General features: G+C 36.5%; 1 protein-coding gene across 5 annotated transcripts in view; it reads left to right on the forward strand.

The window, feature by feature from the left end:
- The window catches only part of LOC128690747 (piwi-like protein Ago3), a 122,025-nt gene extending 103,258 nt beyond the window's left edge, over window positions 1-18,767 (forward strand). For 4 of the 5 annotated variants that reach the window (XM_070088265.1, XM_070088268.1, XM_070088266.1 and 1 more), the window contains 6 exons: window positions 1,741-1,923; window positions 5,545-5,733; window positions 6,228-6,332; window positions 6,816-6,956; window positions 7,814-7,909; window positions 17,105-18,767. In XM_070088265.1, the coding sequence (XP_069944366.1) occupies window positions 1,741-1,923; window positions 5,545-5,733; window positions 6,228-6,332; window positions 6,816-6,956; window positions 7,814-7,900 (705 nt within the window). In that variant the 3' untranslated portion in view covers window positions 7,901-7,909; window positions 17,105-18,767. The remainder of the gene's footprint in view (window positions 1-1,740; window positions 1,924-5,544; window positions 5,734-6,227; window positions 6,333-6,815; window positions 6,957-7,813; window positions 7,910-17,104) is intronic. The other variant, XM_070088267.1, reaches the window with a different exon arrangement.
- Window positions 18,768-19,661: the final 894 nt, after the last annotated feature.

Below are 19,661 nucleotides of genomic sequence, written 5' to 3' on the forward strand. Positions count from 1 at the left end.
CTATTCAACATCTTACCAGAAGATATCAGAAACACGGCTGGAAAAAGTGTAGAAGCCTTAAAGAGGAAACTGGACAAGTATCTTCACCAGGTGCCAGATCAACCAGGCTGTAATGGATATGTGGGGCAGCAACAACCTGGATGACCAGGCAAGCACCAGACGAGACTGGCCCATAGCCGGGCTCCGAAAATAATGAAATTCTCGAAACTCTTCAAAGGTAAAGGTATATCAAAGGCTGTGTACAATATGTACAGATGGAGTAGTAAGTGTACATCACGGTGACAAATGGCAAAGCAGAAGCGAGAGAGAGTGCACCGTGCTCAACCAGCAGCTAGGCAAGTCTGCTAGTGCTTACCACAAGTGAACCACATTGCTTCAACTTTGGTGGGCTTGCCTGTGATTGGCAAATGAACCAAGCTACTGATTTAACGATGGGTATCCTATTGATCATTAACCCCTTGACTGTCGCAACCCCCAATCCTGAAGTGTCTCCCGGTGTCGCAAAATTTAAAAAAAAAAAAAAAAAAAAAAAAATCTTATGAAATGATAGAGAATCTTTTCCCGATTGTAATGACACCAAAAAAAATGAAATTTGATGGAAAACTGACGGAATTACACTATCGTGAAGTTAGCAACCTCGGCGATATTTACAAATCGGCGATTTTGCCCACTTTGATCCCTATTTTCAGCTAATTCCATTGTTCCAGTTGACCAAACTCATAGCTATTTCTTTAGAACTCCATTTTTTCTATCGATTGAGTACAAGAAACTGCCCATTTACCGATTTCAACTACGTGGTCAGAAATTTGCAATTTGGTCAATTTCACGAAAATTAAAAAATATGACAATTTCAAAATAAGGTCCAGAATGAACAATGCAGACATTCCTGGCTCTAAAATAACATTTTCTTTGTTCATCAGTCACGTCTCCAAGCCCCTCTGATATTACTCTTGCTTTCTGTTTTGAATTTTTATTCAAACAAAAAATAGAAGATTTACCGTTATGCAGACTACTGCAATACTGTAATAATTGTATAAATAACATCAACCCATTCATAACTGCATATTAGAATGGCTAGTTGGACATTTATTGGACAATGATATCATTTGTTTACATTTGAACAGTATCATCAGCAAAGAACAACTGTGACAACTCTCACTTGTGTTAGATTCTTTATCTTGTAACCCCCCACACCTCTTGCCAACACCCGAGCATTCACTTCTCTTACAACCCCATCAATAAATATATTGAACAACCATGGTGACATCACACATCCTTGTCTAAGGCCTACTCTTACTGGGAAATAGTCTCCCTCTCTTTAGTAATATATACAGAAGGGGTTACTAGCCTCTTGCTCCCGGCATTTTAGTCACCTCTTATGACAAGCATGGCTTATGGAGGAAGAATTCTGTTCCACTTCCCCATGAACATTAAGAGGAAATAAACAAGGACAAGAACTAGTAAGTAAAATAGAAGAAAACCCAGAGGGGTGTGTATATATATGCTTGTACATGCATGTGTAGTATGACCTAAGTGTAAGTAGAAGTAGCAAGATGTTCCCGAAATCTTGCATATTTGAGACAGAAAAAAGACACCAGCAATGCTACCATCATGTAAAACAGTTACAGGCTTCTGTTTTACACTCAGCAGGATGGTAGTACCTTCCTGAGTAGTTGCTGTCTACCAGCTTACTACCTCCTTTTATACAATTACCTTTTCTAAAATAGTTTTGTTTTCCAGGTATGTGGTGTTGATGTTTATCATGATCCAACTCGCCGAGGAGAATCAGTAGTTGGGTTTGTAGCATCTATCAACCAGACTCTTACTAAGTGGTACTCGCATGTCAGCTTCCAGCATCCTGCTGATGAAATAGTACATGGTCTTAAAATGTCCTTGCTGGAATCCTTGAGGCACTATCATAAGGTTAGAATTTCAGTTTGCCACATAATCTTGAATTGACTGATGTGACTTACATATGTAGCTCTAAGTGTTTATATTTGAATCCCTGTATGAGAGTTAGGTTCTTCTGATTCAGTCTCCTATTGTTGCACAACTTGAGATGCAAGATTTATTTTTTTTTACTACATCAAATGTTCCCCACCAAAGTTATTTGTTTAACCCTTTCAGGGTCGAGAGGCCTTCTCCCAAACTCGTTCTCAGGGTCGAAAATTTTTCCAGAAAAAAAAAAAAAAATTTTTTTTAGGAAATGATAGAGAATCTTTTTCTGATCGTAATGACACCAAAAGTATGAAATTTGATGGAAAACTTACTGAATTATGCTCTCACGAAGTTAGCGGTCCCAGCAATATTTGCACATTGGCGATTTCGCCCAATTTGAGCCCTATTTTCAGCCAATTCCAATGTTACAGTCTACTAAAATCATAGCGATTTTGCTAGAACTCCATTTGTTCTATCGATTGAGTACAAGAAACTGCCCATTCACCGATTTTAACTACCCAATGAAGTGGTCAGAAATTGACAATTTTGCCAATTTCACACAAATTTCAAAATAGTGTCCAGAATAAACAAGACAGACATTCCTGGCACTAAAATAACATTTTATCTGTTCATTAGTCATGTCTCCAGGCCCCTCTTACATTACTTACATATACTACTGCATCATTGTAAAAACAGGATAAATAATATCAACGCTCTTGTGAAAGAATATTAGACTCATCAATTGACGTGTATTGGATGTGTGGCGTGATTTGTTTACTCTTGAACATTCTCGTTACTTTGAGCTTAATTTCAAGGTACGTGTACTTGTCATCGTGATACCAATCACAATCATCTCTATTTTTGTAATATATCTTCCATTCTATCAAATGAGACCAAGAAAACGAGAATATGTACAACCATAAATACCATACGAAAATACAGTGGTACCCAGAGTTTTGTACATAATTCATTCCAGAAGGCTGTTCGAGTGCCGTTACTGAATGAATTTGTTCCCATAAGGAATAATGTAAATTAGATTAGTCTGTTTCAGACTCCCAAAAATACACTTGGGAGCAGTACGAAACTCGAGGTACCACCGTACACTGCTAAGTCGCTTTCTTAAACCAAAAACACAGTTGGAGTTTTTTTCTCATTACGCACTGTGTGCTGCAGGATTTTTTTTTTATACTGCACACACTGACCATGCAGACCCATTCTTTCATATGTAGGCCTACCATATGGTGTCGCAGATAGTCTTTTTAGTATGATAATAAGATGTTATCTTCATTGTAGAACAATAAGAAAATATTATAACCTTTATACTATAATAATAAGGTAAAAGGACCCCAATGGAAATAAGTCACTCTGTCTGACTTTTTTGGGTTATCCTAGGTTCTCTACACATATGCTGCTATATATGATAATTCTATGTAACTGTATTTGTGTATAATTGAATAAACTTACTTACTTACTTACTTACTTATTCTCTCACTAGATTTGAAGGCGCTTGAATTTTTGCGTACTAGTACAGCACCAACCCTGAAAGGGTTAATAGCTGTCTTGCCAGAAGTGTGTGAACATTAGAGGTCAAGAGATTTTAGTCATTTAACCCACTGACTGTCGCAACCCAAAATCCTGAAGTGTCTCCTGGTGTCGAAAAATTTTTTGAAAAAAAAAAAAAAATTCTTATGAAATGATAGAGAATCTTTTCCCAATGGTAATGACACCAAAAGCATGAAATTTGATCGAAAACTTAAAGAATTATGCTCCCGCGAAGTTAGCAAACTCGGTGGTATAAATGCATCGGCGATTTCGCCAACTTTGAGCCCTATTTTCGGCCAATTCCATTGTTCCAGTTGACCAAACTCATAGCTATTTCTTTAGAACTGCATTTTTTCTATCAATTAAGTACAAGAAACCACCCATTTACCGATTTCAACTACCCAATAAAGTGGTCAGAAATTGGCAATTTGGCCAATTTCATGCAAATTAAAAAGGATGCCAGTTTCATGCAAATTAAAAAGGATTCCAATTTCAAAATAGGGTCCAGAATAAACAATGCAGACATTCTTGGCACTAAAATAACATATCCTCTGTTCATTAGTCATGTCTCCAGGCCCCTCTTATATTACTCTTGCTTTCTATTTTGAATTTTTATTCACACAAAAAATAGAAGATTTACTGTTATGCAGAATACTGCATTATTGTAAAAATGGTATAAATAATGTCAGTGCACTAGTGAAAGAATATTAGACTCCCCAGTTGATGTGTATTGAACGTATGTTGTGATTTGCTTACTTTTGAACATTGGTAAAAATCTAACATTTCCGCTATTTCGAGCTCAATTTCAAGGTCGTTTTCATCGTGAAACTAATCAAAATCATCTCTATTTCTGTAATATGTTTTCCATTCTATCAAATGAGACCATGAAAATGAGAATACAGCAATAAGTACTATAGGAAAATACACCTCAAATTCGGTGTTTTAATCCAAAAACATGGTCATTTTTTTTTTTTCCTCATGCACTGCGTGCTGCAGGTTTTTTTTATATGGTGCACACTGACCACACAGACCCATTCTCTCACATGTGGGCCTACCAGCTTTCTCCTGCTTGATTTGAAGCCGCTAGAATTATTGAGTATATATACATCTATGTATATATACTGGCTCGTAAGACATATATATACGGCCGAAACAGTCAAAGGGTTAATATTGGCTTAAGTCATTCTGCACTCATACTAATGTGACATGCTATTTTTCCATTTTTGTACTGGAAAGTTGAATATGTATGGTATTTGTCTCTCTCAAAATTGTATCCATAAGTGCTCTATAGTCTTCAGTACATTGTTGTACATTTGTTTTTCATATTTAATAATTTTTAGAATGCTGTACTTTTAATTTTATTTTATTATCACACTGGCCGATTCCCACCAAGGCAGGGTGGCCCAAAAAAGAAAAACTTTCACCATCATTCACTCCATCACTGTCTTGCCAGAAGGGTGCTTTACACTACAGTTTTTAAACTGCAACATTAACACCCCTCCTTCAGAGTGCAGGCACTGTACTTCCCATCTCCAGGACTCAAGTCTGGCCTGCCGGTTTCCCTGAACCCCTTCATAAATGTTACTTTGCTCACACTCCAACAGCATGTCAAGTATTAAAGACCATTTGTCTCCATTCACTCCTATCAAACACGCTCACGCATGCCTGCTGGAAGTCCAAGCCCCTCGCACACAAAACCTCCTTTACCCCCTCTCTCCAACCTTTCCTAGGCCGACCCCTACCCCGCCTTCCTTCCACTACAGACTGATACACTCTTTAAGTCATTCTGTTTCGCTCCATTCTCTCTACATGTCCGAACCACCTCAACAACCCTTCCTCAGCCCTCTGGACAACAGTTTTGGTAATCCCGCACCTCCTCCTAACTTCCAAACTACGAATTCTCTGCATTATATTCACACCACACATTCCACAGACTCCTAAGTGCACCACTCACTCTTTTCCCCTCATCAATTCTATTTTAAATTACTTTAAAAACAGCTTCTTTCTTTGTACACCATGTATGGCTGGCTTTATTAGTCTGCTTTTCATTTGCATTTTCTTCAGCTGTACCATGTCTTGCCTCGTTCAATAATAATGTATCGTGATGGAGTATCTGAGGGACAGCTGAAACTTGTAGAAGATCATGAACTTCCTCAACTGGCCACCATCTTTCATCACTTTGCTTCTTATGAGCCTAAATTATATTTAATTGTTGTCCAGAAAAGGGTGAATACTAGGATCTTTGCAGCTATGGTAAGTTGATTTTGAAAATGTTGACAAATAATCATTATTTATATTGTTCGCATTTGGTAATAAAATTGGAGATAAGTGTAGGTGGAAATAATGAAAAAATAGTGCTGATATAAAATATTTTAACATTTAACCCTTAAACAGTCCAAACAGATCGACGTTCAAATTCGTAGTGCTACAAAAGTAGATCTACTTTTTTTTACATATTTTCAAATATAACAACAACAAAAATGTAGATAAAAGTTTTTTACACGTTTTCAAATGTAAAACAAAAAAGGAGATCTACATTTTTTTACATACTTTCAGATGTTGAAAAAACGTATATATACGTTTGGACCATTTAAGGGTTAAGAAGTAATGTTGAAGTGATTATGCATATCTTACTATCAGTAATTTGCCATTCCCAGTTAGGCTTGCAAAGAAGACATTCTTAAAGCAAGAGATTGTATTTTAAGGTTTTCATATATTATATTTCATATGCTATATTAATTTTGTAGCGCTCTAGAGAACTGGGAAATCCACCACCTGGTTCCATCATTGACCATACAATCACTCGCCGTTGTTGGTATGACTTCCTTCTTGTTTCTCAACATGTGAGACAAGTAAGTAAATCCAGAACTCAGATCCTGCTAACTGGTTTCCCTGAATCCCTTCACAAAATATTACCCTGCTCACATTCATCTTTCGCAATCCTCATGACCTTGCATTTACTGGGGGTTGAATTTCAAACAACCATTCATTTGACCACTCGCAATGTGCCCAAATCCCTTTTAAGCCATTCTTTGTCCTCATCTGTTTATATTCTCCTCATTAGTTTTATATCATCCTCAAACAAGGATATATCTGAACCAATCTCATCTGGAATGTTATTCACATAACAGAAACAGTACTGATCCTAATGCCAGTCCTTGTGGAACTTTGCTAGTTACTCTTCCCTATTTTGACATCTCTTTCCTGAGTTATTCATTGCTTTCTTCCTTTAAGATACTTTAATTCATTGTTATTCTCATCTGAATTTGAAGCTTTTAGCCCCATGACCTTCAGTAAGATGTTAAGTAATATAAATTTTCTTATATTTTTACTAGGGCACAGTGTCTCCCACCCATTATGTTGTTGTACATGATGGAGGTAAGTTGAAAGTTGACAACATGCAGCGTCTGACCTATAAGCTAACACACCTATATTACAACTGGCCTGGCACAATCCGTGTCCCAGCTCCATGTCAGGTCAGCACCTAAGTTTTCCTTCACTTTATACCACTTCATTCTTTATGTAACATGTATCTAGTGAGTGAATGTTATTTATTCATTCATTGTTCACTTACCTTATCTGTTACATTCTGATGATCTGTTGTATTATGAGTTCTCCTTTTCTAAGATGTTTTCTTTAATAGTTTCAAATAATCACAGTACTGTAGCTGGAACAATACACAAATAATCCACACTTAAGAGGGGAAAACTTGTGACATTTCGGTCCAACCTGGACCATTGACAAGTCACACTGAAGCAATAAGGGAAAAAAATACTTCTTTCCTTCTTGCTTCAGTTTGACTTGTTAATGGACCATTTGGTGCATGTGTGGTGAGCTCATTTTTTTTTTTTTGTAAACATTAATTTAGAAATGTGGAATTTACGAAGTCTCAGAATAGATTCCCATACCTTATATGTTGCAATGGGTTCCCTTATGTAAATTTGCATTTATTACATAAAGTGAGGGTGATCTGCACACCCGAAATAAGCCACAAGGATACCTGAAAACATTTTTTAAACAAAAGAGTGGTATGAACCGAGTAAAAACACAGTAGAAGTGGATTTCCAGCAAGTGGTTCAGAAATTGAATAGACTGCTGTTTCACTGCTGCCATTTAAAAATTAAGAGGTAGGACCATGAGCTGGAGTTCCTTCCCTCTCTCCCTGACATACTCAAGTAGATACGGTACTGTAATTGCACTACAACATTAACGCATTAGATAAATGAAGGTTCAAGTTTGCATCGCCATTTGTTAAACCATTGTTAAGTCACATATTATGTGAAGATGTGAATTTCTTCAATGGAATGTAAAGACTAGTACTGTTTAATTTCAGTATGCCCACAAGTTGGCTTTCTTGGTTGGCGAAAGTGTCAAGAAGCACCCTGACAATAAGCTGTGCGACAGACTCTTCTTCTTGTAGATTTTTAAAGTAAGTGTTTGTTGAAGTGAATTTTGTTCATTTAGAAAAATCTTTGATCAAGTAATTGATAAATTTTCAGAAACATTAACCCTTTCAGTGGCAGTCACATAGAACTACATCACTGAGGCCAAGGTCCCTCATGTAGTTCTATGTCATGAGCCTGGCTCACTCAGATAAGCTGTGAGCAGTATATTTTTGCCTAGATATGAGAGAATGGGTCTGTGCAGTGAGTGCACAGTATACAAAAGTTCCTGCCACATGCGGTGCATGGAAAAAACAAAACTAATGTGTTTGGTTTAATATAGCAAGTTTGAGGTATTTTCTAGGATAGTTTTTATGTTTTTATTGGCTGCTTCTTGGTATCAACTGATAGAATGGAACACATACTACTGAAATAAAGATGATTTTGGTTGGTTTCAGGACTGGAAGTACAGTGGTACCTCGAATTTCGAACAGCTCCCAACTCGAGCAGTTATGTAAGTGTATTTTTGTAAGTGCTTTTGTAAATGTATTTTTGGGGGTCTGAAATGGACTAATCTAATTCACATTCTTCCCTGTGGGAACAAATTCGTTTGGTAACGGCATTCGAACAACCTTCTGGAACGAATTATGGCCGAAATTCGAGGTACCACTGTAGTTTGAAAATGGGCTCAAGAGTAGTAAAAATATTCAATTTTTGCCACTTTTCCTGAGGATGCGTAAGGCCTCCCTACACCCCCGGTCTGTTTTATGGGCTTTTGATAGGTCTGATTCAAATCATTCCTGTTTACATTTTATTATCCGAGAAAGAGTAAATCTTCTATTTTTGTGTGATTATTAATCAGTATGAGAGTGTATTAGAGGAGAGGCCTGGAAATATAATTAATGAACAGAGGAAATGTTTCAGTGCCAGGAATGACTACTTTGTTTATTTTGGACTCTATTTTTAACCCTTTCAGGGTCCACAGGCCCTCTCAGAGACTTGTTCTTAGGGTTCCCCCAAATTTAAAAAAAAAAAAAATTCTTATGAAAAGATAGAGAATCTTTTCCCGATCATAATGACACCAAAAGTATGAAATTTGATGGAAAACTTACGGAATTATGCTCTCGTGAAGTTAGCGGTCTCGACGATGTTCACGCATCGGCAATTTTGCCCACTTTGAGCCCTATTTTCGGCCAATTTCAGTGTACTAGTTGACAAAAATCATAACTATTTTGCTAGAACTCCATTCTTTCTATTGAATGAGTACAAGAAACCACCAATTTACCGATTTCAAGTATCCAATATAGTGGTCAGAATTTAGCAATTTTGCCAATTTCACACAAATTTCAAAAGATGCCAATTTCCAAATATGGTCCAGAATAAACAAGAAAGACATTCCTGGCACTAAAATAACATTTCCTCTGTTCATTAGTCACGTCCCCAGGCCCCTCTTACATTTCTTTTGCTTTCCACTTAGAATTTTTATTTTCACAAAAAAAAATAAGATTTACTGTTATGCAGACTACTGCATTAGTGTAGAAATGGTATAAATAATATCGGCGCACTTGTGAAAGAATATTAGACTCACCAGTTGACGTGTATTGGACGCTTAGCATGATTTGTTTACTTTTGAACTTTGGTAAAAATCGAACATTTCTGCTACGTTGAGCTCAATTTCAAGGTACTTTTCATTGTAAAACCAGTCAAAATCATCTCAATTTCTGTAATATGTCTTCCATTCTATACAATGAGATCAGGAAAACTAAAATACAACCATAAATACCATACGAAAATATAGTGCAAAGTCACTGTTTTAATCCAAAAACACTGTCAAAGTTTTTTTTTTTATTTTCTCATTACGCACTGTGTGCTGCAGGATTTTTTTTATATTGCGCACACTGACCACATAGACCCATTCTTTCATATGTAGGCCTACCAGCTTTCTCTCACTAGATTTGAAGGCGCTAGAATTTATGCGTACTAGTACGTCATGGACACTGGCACGTAAGCCGTACTAGTACGGCCGAAACCCTGAAAGGGTTAAATTAGTATTTTTTTAAATTTGTGTAAAATTGGCCAAATTAATGACTTCTGTACATTTTACAAGGTAGTTGTAATAGTTGAATGGGTTGTTTCTTTGTGCTCAATCAATAAAATGGAAGACATACCAGCAAAAATAATTTAAGAATTTGATCAAATGGAGCAATAGAATTGACTTAAACTAGGACTTGGTGGGCAGAATCACTGATTCGTAAATTGCACCCACACTGCTAACTTTGCGTCTATGTAATTTCACAAGTTTTGGCTGTTAACTCCTTGACTGTTGCAACCCCCAATCCTGAGGTGTCTCCTGGTGTCGGAAAATTAAAAAAAAAAATAATAATTTTTTCATATGAAATGATAGAGAATCTTTTTCCGATTGTAATGACACCAAAAAAATGAAATTTGATGGAAAACTGACGAAATTATGCTCTCGCGAAGTTAGCGGCCTTGGCGATATTTACAAATCGGCGATTTCGCCCATTTTGAGCTCTATTTTCGGCTAATTCCGTTGTTCCAGTCGACCAAACTCATAGCTATTTCTTTAGAACTCCATTTTTTCTATCGATTGAGTACAAGAAACTGCCCATTTACCAATTTCAACTACCCAATAATGTGGTCAGAAATTTGCAATTTGGCCAATTTCATGAAAATTAAAAAATATGACAATTTCAAAATAAGGTCCAGAATGAACAATGCAGACATTCCTGGGTCTAAAATAACATTTTTTTTGTTCATCAGTCATGTCTCCAGGCCCCTCTGATATTACTCTTGCTTTCTATTTTGAATTTTTATTCAAACAAAAAATAGAAGACTTACTATTATGCAGACTACTGCAATACTGTAATAATTGTATAAATAACATCAACCCATTCATGACTGCATATTAGAATGGCTAGTTGAACATTTATTGGACAACGACATCATTTGTTTACTTTTGAACATTGGCAAAAATCAAACATTTCCCTTACTTTGAGCTCCATTTCCAGATTCTTTTTATAGTAAAATCAATCAAAATCACCTCTATTTCTATAATATGTTTTACATTCTATCAAATGAGACCAAGAAAACGAGAATACAACCATAAATACTTTACGAAAATAGACCACAAAGTCGGCATTTTAATTAAAAAAAACGGTCTGAGTTTTTTTTTCTCGTGCACTGCGTGCTCCAGAATTTTTTTTATATGGTGCACACTGACCACACAGACCCATTCTCTCACATGTGGGCCTACCAGCTTTCTCCTGCTTGATTTGAAGCCGCTTGAATTTATGAGTACACATCAAACACGGTACCTCGTAAGACATATATATACGGCCGCGACAGTCAAAGGATTAAGCAAGGAGCCTCCCCTTACTGATATTTCAAGAATACTGTACTGGTAGTGGGTTTGTGTCAGCCATCTTTAGATATTGTTTTAACCCTTTGACTGTTTTGGTCGTATATATACGTCTTACGAGCCAACGTTTTTGACATATTTATACTCATAAATTCTAGCGGCTTCAAATCAAGCAGGAGAAAGCTGGTGCACCCACATGTGAGAATGGGTCTGTGTGGTCAGTGTGCACCATATAAAAAAAATCCTGTAGCACGCAGGGCATAATGTGAAAAAAACTCTGGCTTTTTTTTTTAATTAAAATGTCGACTTTGTGGTCTGTTTTCATATAGTATTTATGGTTGTATTCTCATTTTCTTTGTCTCATTGATAGAATGGAAAACATATAGAAATAGAGGTGATTTTGATTGGTTTTACTATGAAAAGAACCTTGAAATGGAGCTCAAAGTAGGGGAAATGTTTGATTTTTGCCGATGTTCAAAAGTAAACAAATGATGTCATTTTCCAATAAATGTCCAAGCAGCCATTCTAATATGCAGTCATGAATGGGTTGACATTATTTATACAGTTATTACAATATTGCAGTAGTCTTCATAGCAGTAAATCTTCTATTTTTTGTTTGAATGAAAATTGAAAATAGAAAGCAAGAGTAATATCAGAGGGGCCTGGAGATGTGACTGATGAACAAAGAAAATGTTATTTTAGAGCCAGGAATGTCTGCATTGTTCATTCTGGACCCTATTTTGAAATTGTCATATTTTTTAATTTGCGTGAAATTGGTCAAATTGCAAATTTCTGACCACGTTATTGGGTAGTTGTCATCAGTAAATGGGCAGTTTCTTATACTCAATTGATAGAAAAAATAGAGTTCTAAAGAAATAGCTATGAGTTTGGTCGACTGAAACAATGGAAATAGCCGAAAATAGGGCTCAAAGTGGGCTAAATCTCAGATTCGTAAATATCGCCGAGGTCGCTAACTTCACGAGAGCGTAATTCTGTCAGTTTTCCATCAAATTTTGTTCTTTTGGTGTCATTACACTCGGGAAAAGATTCTCTATCATTTCATAAGTTTTTTTTTTTTTTTTTTTTTTTTTAACCCTTTGACTCGCAGCCCCCAATCCTGAGGCGTCTCCTAGTGTCGCAAAATTTAAAAAAAAAAAAAATTTTCTTATGAAATGATAGAGAATCTTTTCCCGATTGTAATGACACCAAAAAAAAACAAATTTGATGGAAAACTGACGGAATTATGCTCTCGCGAAGTTAGCGACCTTGGCGCTGTTTACAAATCGGCGATGTCGCCCACTTTGAGCCCTCTTTAATGTGGTCAGAAATTTGCAATTTGGCCAATTTCACGAAAACTAAAAAATATGACAGTTTCAAAATAAGGTTCAGAATGAACAATGCAGACATTCCTGGCTCTAAAATAACATTTTCTTTGTTCATCAGTCATGTCTCCAGGCCCCTCTGTTATTACTCTTGCTTTCCAATTTGAATTTTTATTCAAACAAAAAATAGAAGACTTACTATTATGCAGACTACTGCAATTCTGTAATAATTGTATAAATAACATCAACCCATTCATGACTGCATATTAGAATGGCTAGTTGGACATTTATTGGACAATGGCATCATTTGTTTACTTTTCAACATTGGCAAAAATCAAACATTTCCCCTACTTTGAGCTCCATTTCCAGATTCTTTTTATAGTAAAATCAATCAAAATCACCTCTATTTCTATAATATGTTTTACATTCTATCAAATGAGACCAAGAAAACGAGAATACAACTTAAATACTATACGAAAATAGACCACAAAGTCGGCATTTTAATTAAAAAAACGGTCGGAGTTTTTTTTTCTCATTATGCACTGCGTGCTCCAGGATTTTTTTTATATGGTGCACACTGACCACACAGACCCATTCTCTCACATGTGGGCCTACCAGCTTTCTCCTGCTTGATTTGAAACCGCTAGAATTTATGAGTATATATACGTCAAACACGGTACCTCGTAAGACGTATATATACGGCCGCGACAGTCAAAGGGTTAAATTTTGCGACACCAGGAGACACCTCAGGATTTGGGGTTGCGACAGTCGAGGGGTTAATGTCACCTTTGCACTATTCATAACATTTTTAGTATACAACCTCTCCTCACTTAGCAACGTACTCGTTTACCGACGGCTCAGACTTACGACAGGCTCTCTGATCAGTACACATACCTAAATAATGTATGTATATTAGAGCTGATTTCCTCTATTCTGTTTATTGTAATAGGCAGTACACAATGGTATAAACAATTAAAAATATACCAGAAATGTTATGAATGGTGCAAAGGTGACATTAAAACAATACCAAAGATGGTTGACACAAACCTGCTACTATTGTAGTATGCTCCTCACTCAGCGATGAATTCATTTACTAACGTGGTCTTAGGAACAAAACTCCATTGTTAAGTGAGGAGAAGCTGTATTAAAAATAGAACTAGGCATTAAAAACAATAAAAAACTAAAATACACATACAGTACACTGGTCAGAGAGCTGGTCATAAGTCTGAGCGGTCGTTATTCCTTTGAGGATCAAGACCCCCGATCCTTAACTCGCTTTCAGGGTTGAACCCCCCCCCCCACACACACACACACAAAAAAAAAAATAAATGCTTGTGAATTGATAGAGATCTCTTCCCGATGGTAATACCACCAAAAAGTATGAAATTTGATGGAAAACTTAAGAAATTACGCTCTCGCAAAGTTAGCGATATCTGCGATATTTATGCATCACTGATTTTGCCCACTTTGAGCCCTATTTTCGGCTAATTCCATTGTTCCAGTAGACTAAAATCATAGCTATTTCGCTAGAACTCCATTTGTTCTGTCGATTGAGTACAAGAAACTGCCCATTTACCGATTTCAACTACCAAATAAAGTGGTCAGAAATTGGCAATTTGGCCAATTTCACACAAATTTCAAAAGATGCCAATTTCAAAATAGGGTACAGAATAAACAAGACACGCATTCCTGGCACTAAAATAACATTTTCTCTATTCATTAGTCACGTCTCCAGGTCCCTCTTATATTACACTTTCTTTCCTTTTTTTATTTTTCTTCTCACAAAAAAATAGAAAATTTAGTTATGCAGACTACTGCATTATTGTAAAAATGGTATAAATAATATCAGCACAGTTGTAGAAGAATATTAGACTCACCAGCTGATGTGTATTGGACGTGTGGCATGATTTGTTTACTCTTGAACATTGGCAAAAATCAAATATTACCGCTACTTTGAGCTCAATTTCAAGGTACTTTTCTTCGCGAAACCAATAAAATTCATCTCTATTTCTGTAATATATCTTCAATTCTATCAAATGAGACCAGGAAAATGAGACTACTACCATAAATACCACATGTAAATACACTGCAAAGTCGTTGTTTTAAGCCAAAAATGCTGTCGAGTTGGTTTTTTTTCTCATTATGCACTGCGTTCTGCAGGATTTTTTTTTATACTGTGCACACTGACCACACAGACCCATTCTTTCATATGTAGGCCTACCAGCTTTCTTCCACCAGATTTAAAGGCACTAGAATTTTGGCAGACAAGTATGGGACCAACCCTGGCTTTCAAGCCATATATGTACAGGACCAACCCTGAAAGGGTTAAACAGGTATGTCGTTAGGCAACAAAATGTAGTTTACATTTAATAAAATATTGTTAGGCACAAAAGAAAGCCACTAACATGTAGTGCATTTCTGGCAGACTAATCCTTATGCTTATAGACTACTTAAGAGCCAGACAAATGTTATTGTAAGTTAAAAATATCAGGAAATTATAGAGTTTGTGGGATTATCACTTCCACCAATACAACCATTACCTTACCAGCCAGGCAAGCCAAGACATTCGTTTCTGGCTCTAACTTTATACATGGGACTTAAGTTTACTTTGTTGTTGGATTGACAAAGGTTTTCTGGAGACAGAAATTGAATGGCAAGTGGATAACTTACGTCAGTACGGAATTTATTTTACCCTACACTTTAGTGCATAACAAAAAGAGAAAAGAATTTTAGGCAAGGCACAGTGAAGTTGAGTGATTTTTCCTAAAAATAGTGTTAAGTGACTAATTAAGAGTAATATGCAGAAATTTTAACCAGAGGGAAAGTACTGCAACAGGATAGGAAACCACTGTGAAAACTTGTAATGTACGACCTAAATGAGGTATGTACTCCTTAACTATAAATAATGTAGGTTTATTATTTATCTTTTTTTTTTTCCTCTTGGAGAAGTAAAATTACTTGGAAGACAATCATAATCTGATGAAAATTGCCAAAAGGTGAAAATGTGATTTTGAAGTATGATGCTTAACATTATGGTAGATAATAAGGAGAGAAACTACATGGCAGAAAATATGCATCAAATCTTGCTTTGTATGAGACAACTAATATCAAGTGTATAGGGGTAGGACTGGCAGTATGCACTTAGGATTTTTTTTTTTACCATATCTGACCTGTTGTTTAAAGTAAATATGCAGTTTTAGAAATTACAATGGTATAATGAGTTTTAAAAAAAATTGCCATTATGCTGTGTTTAGTGTTTGTTATGTTCTCATTTCAAAAACTTTCTTTAAAGTTTTTCTTAAAAAAAAAAAAAGGTTTAGAGTAATATAAATACATTTGAAAGTCATTTACAGGTTTATTATTGAAGTGATATCTGGCAGTAATTAAAATAGTTTTAAGCCTAAATGATCAAATCCCTTGTTAAACATTATCCAGTAGTTATCTAAAATTTCAATGCATGCAGTACTTACACAGGTCTTATGAACATGAGAATTTGTTTTAATTTAAACTTTTCAGCTATTCCCTACCTAGGCAGGGTGACCTGAAAAGGAAGAAACTCTCCATCATTCAATCACTGTTTTGCCAAAAATGTGTTGTCAGTGCAGTTCAATTGATCTTCCAGCCTGTAAGATCCCCACCTCTCCTTCAGAGTGATGCACCATATTTTCCACCTCCAGGACTGTAGTACAGCTAACTGGTAATTCTGAATCCCTCCATAACTGTTACCTTGCTCACATTCCACCAACACACCAGATTATAAAAACTACTTGGCTTCACACAGATCAAACATGCTCACGTAAGCCTGTTGGATGTCAAAGCCCCTTGCACACAACACCTCCTTTACTGCCCTCTCTCCAGTCTTTCCTTAGATGCCCCCTAGCCTTCCCTCAGCCACAGGTTTATATAGTAAACGAACATGTGAAGGATCTAGGTGTATTAATGTCAGCTATGTGAAATAATGCCAGTCATTGGTGACACTTCAAATTGCTTGTGCACTCGTGTTGAGAGAGCTTTTCAGTGTTGATGGCTCTTTTCAGGGCAGGAGATATCAGAGCTGGAACAGATTCAAAGGTCATTTTTGTCCTGCATAGAGCCAATAAAGCATCTGTTAGGAACACCTAAAAGTCCTAAATATGTACTCACTAGAAGGGAGGAGAGATGCATGATCAAATATACAGTACAGGCACTTCTCACTTAATGACTGAGTTCCATTCCTACGACTTGGTCGTTAAGCAAATTGGTCAATAAGCGAGGAGCCGCCTGTTACTGATATTTTAAGCATACTGTACTGGTAATGGGTTTGTGTCAACTATATTTAGATATTGTTTTACCGTTGCCATTGCACCATTTATAGCATTTTTAGTATATTTTTAAATGTTTATACAGTAATGTACTGTATACTGTATAAACAAAATAGAGGAAATCAGCTCTAATATACATAGATTTGCATACTGTAAATACAGGTAATCATTTTTAATTATTCTAAATAAAGAAAAGATCTAAAGGAAATTCCAACTTGATAACTTTGTTTTAATTTGCAGGGTTATCAGCTGTAGAGGACGAAGAACTGGAAGGACTTGTAGGGGTCCAGGTTGTATCTTCTGAGAAGAATTCCATTAGTGTGGTCTGCTTTGTAATTTTCTTTTTTCTTCATAAATTTAATGATGGCATCATAAATGTTCGTCCATTTGCCATTCCACTTTTGTGAACCATTCAACATTCAGGTCCATACCCTCTAGTTCTAGTATAGTCACATTTACTTTCGAGAATACACCAGCTAACCCCTTTACAGTGAACTTTTGTACTTCCATTTTTTTCTCTTCCAAGTGCTGCTGCGCTTCCAACTCGATCTTGTACTATGGAGTGCATAACAAAGTACAAATTTCAACAACCCTTTCTCAGCCCTCTGAATATACACAATACACAAATAATCTGCACATAGAAGAGAGGAATATACTTCTGATTACCTCACACCATACACATACAGTATATATATTAGAGACCCATAGCATTAACCACACCCATTAGGCCTTCATGACTGACTATCTCTTTTCCTTAAAAATTTTCTACTTGAAAAGTGCTGTATGGTTCAAGTGAATAAGTTTTTCTCCTGATTTTGTGTAAAGGCATACAGAAGGGCTGCATCCTTATTCCTAATAGCTATAAATGAATCTGCCTTGGTTCTTCCCGCAAGGACAAAGGCAGTTTAGTTGTCAGTTTTAATGACCATTTTACAGCATACTACAGATCACACAACTGGTCTACTTCATGGTTTCAAGTTTTCCATAGCTACAACAAACTTAACTAGCCTTCACAAGGCACCCAGTCATCCCACATCCTACTCTGTACCTGTATGACTTCTCAAACCCTATTGTATTATGTTTAAATTTATAGGCATCTTTGTTGAATGTTATGCCAATCTTACATAACAAAAATTTAACTTATTCCCACAGTATGTTTACCCCTTGTGAATACTGTATCTGCAAATAATTTGTCAAAGACATGGAAAGCATTAACATATTCAGGCCACAATTGCTTCCATGTATTGGTTATTATAGCAGTTGTCTCTTCCTTCCGGACTTTATTGATGGTGGTGGCATTCAGGGTATTAAATTTCTTCAAAATTTCTCTCCATCACTAGAAGTGCTTAAGAATATTTGAAAATTAAATTTTCTGCATCTTACACAAAAATTATGGTAAAATACCTTTTATATATACAGTGGTCCCTCAATTATCGTCCTTAATCCGTTCCTGGAAGTGGGACTATTATTGAAATAGACGATTTTCGAATCAATTTTCCCCATAAGAAATTATGTAAATCCAATTAATTCGTTCCAGACACCCAGAAGTATCGACAACAATTTTCTTTTTACCTAAAAGATAGATTTACATGCACAAAAGAATGAACATTCAACATGACAGTTACCTTTGTTGAAGGCTGTTGTTGATGAATGGAAGACGGGGAGGAGGAGAGAGGGAAGAGAGGTTATTGTTTGGAAGGGGAATCCCCCTCCATAGTGACTCTAGGTCACTTCAGGGGTCACTTCCCTAGCATAAGTATAGATTTACATGCAGAAAAAAATGCCAAATAAATGTAAAGCACTAATAAAATGTATAAATGAACATTGGTAATAGGGGTAGTTGGTAGGTAAGACACATAGGCAACAGTTAGGCAACTTTATTCCGAAACGTTTCGCCTACACAGTAGGCTTCTTCAGTCGAATACAGAAAGTAGGCAGGAACAGTAAAGATGTGAGGACGATGTAATCTGTCCATCACCCTTGAAGTCGTAGAATTTGAGGTTGTCAGTCCCTCAGCCTGGAGAAGTTCAGTTCCATAGACAGGGACTATCTGAAGATCAAGCGACAGTGCGGAGACTTAAATACTGTCGGAAGGAGAGGTGCAGAGTAGTAGTAGTAGTGAGAATGTAGCCACTGAGAGGTCATGTCCCTCTCAGATCCAACAATTCTCACTTGAAAAGGTTGTCCAAGGTGTTTTCTGTACCAAGATGCCATGTGTTGCAGTGTCTGACAAGATGAACATCAAAAAGGTATACAATACAGACAGGTTGGTAGGTACGACACACAGGCTTAGTAAGTCTCCGCACTGTCGCTTGATCTTCAGATAGTTCCTGACTATGGAACTGAACTTCTCCAGGCTGAGGGACTGACAACCTCAAATTCTACGACTTCAAGGGTGATGGACTGATTACATCGTCCTCACATCTCTACTGTTCCTGCCTACTTTCTGTATTCGACTGAAGAAGCCTACTGTGTAGGCGAAATGTTTCGGAATAAAGTTGCCTAACTGTTGCCTATGTGTCTTACCTACCAACCTGTCGGTATTGCATACCATTTTGATGTTCAATAGGGGTAGTTGATGAGTGGAACGGTCTGCCTAGTAGGGTGATCGAAGCTAAAACATTGGGTAGTTTCAAATTTAGGTTGGATAAATACATAAGTTCTAGGTAGTAGGTTGGTAGACAGCAACCGCCCAGGGAGGTACTACCGTCCTGCCAAGTGAGTGTAAAACTGAAGCCTGTAATTGTTTTACACGATGATAAGATTGCTGGTGTCTTTTTTTTATCTGTCTCATACA

The sequence above is a fragment of the Cherax quadricarinatus genome, chromosome 24 (genome assembly GCF_038502225.1).
Source record: "Cherax quadricarinatus isolate ZL_2023a chromosome 24, ASM3850222v1, whole genome shotgun sequence".
In the NCBI taxonomy this organism is placed as follows: Eukaryota; Metazoa; Arthropoda; class Malacostraca; order Decapoda; family Parastacidae; genus Cherax; species Cherax quadricarinatus.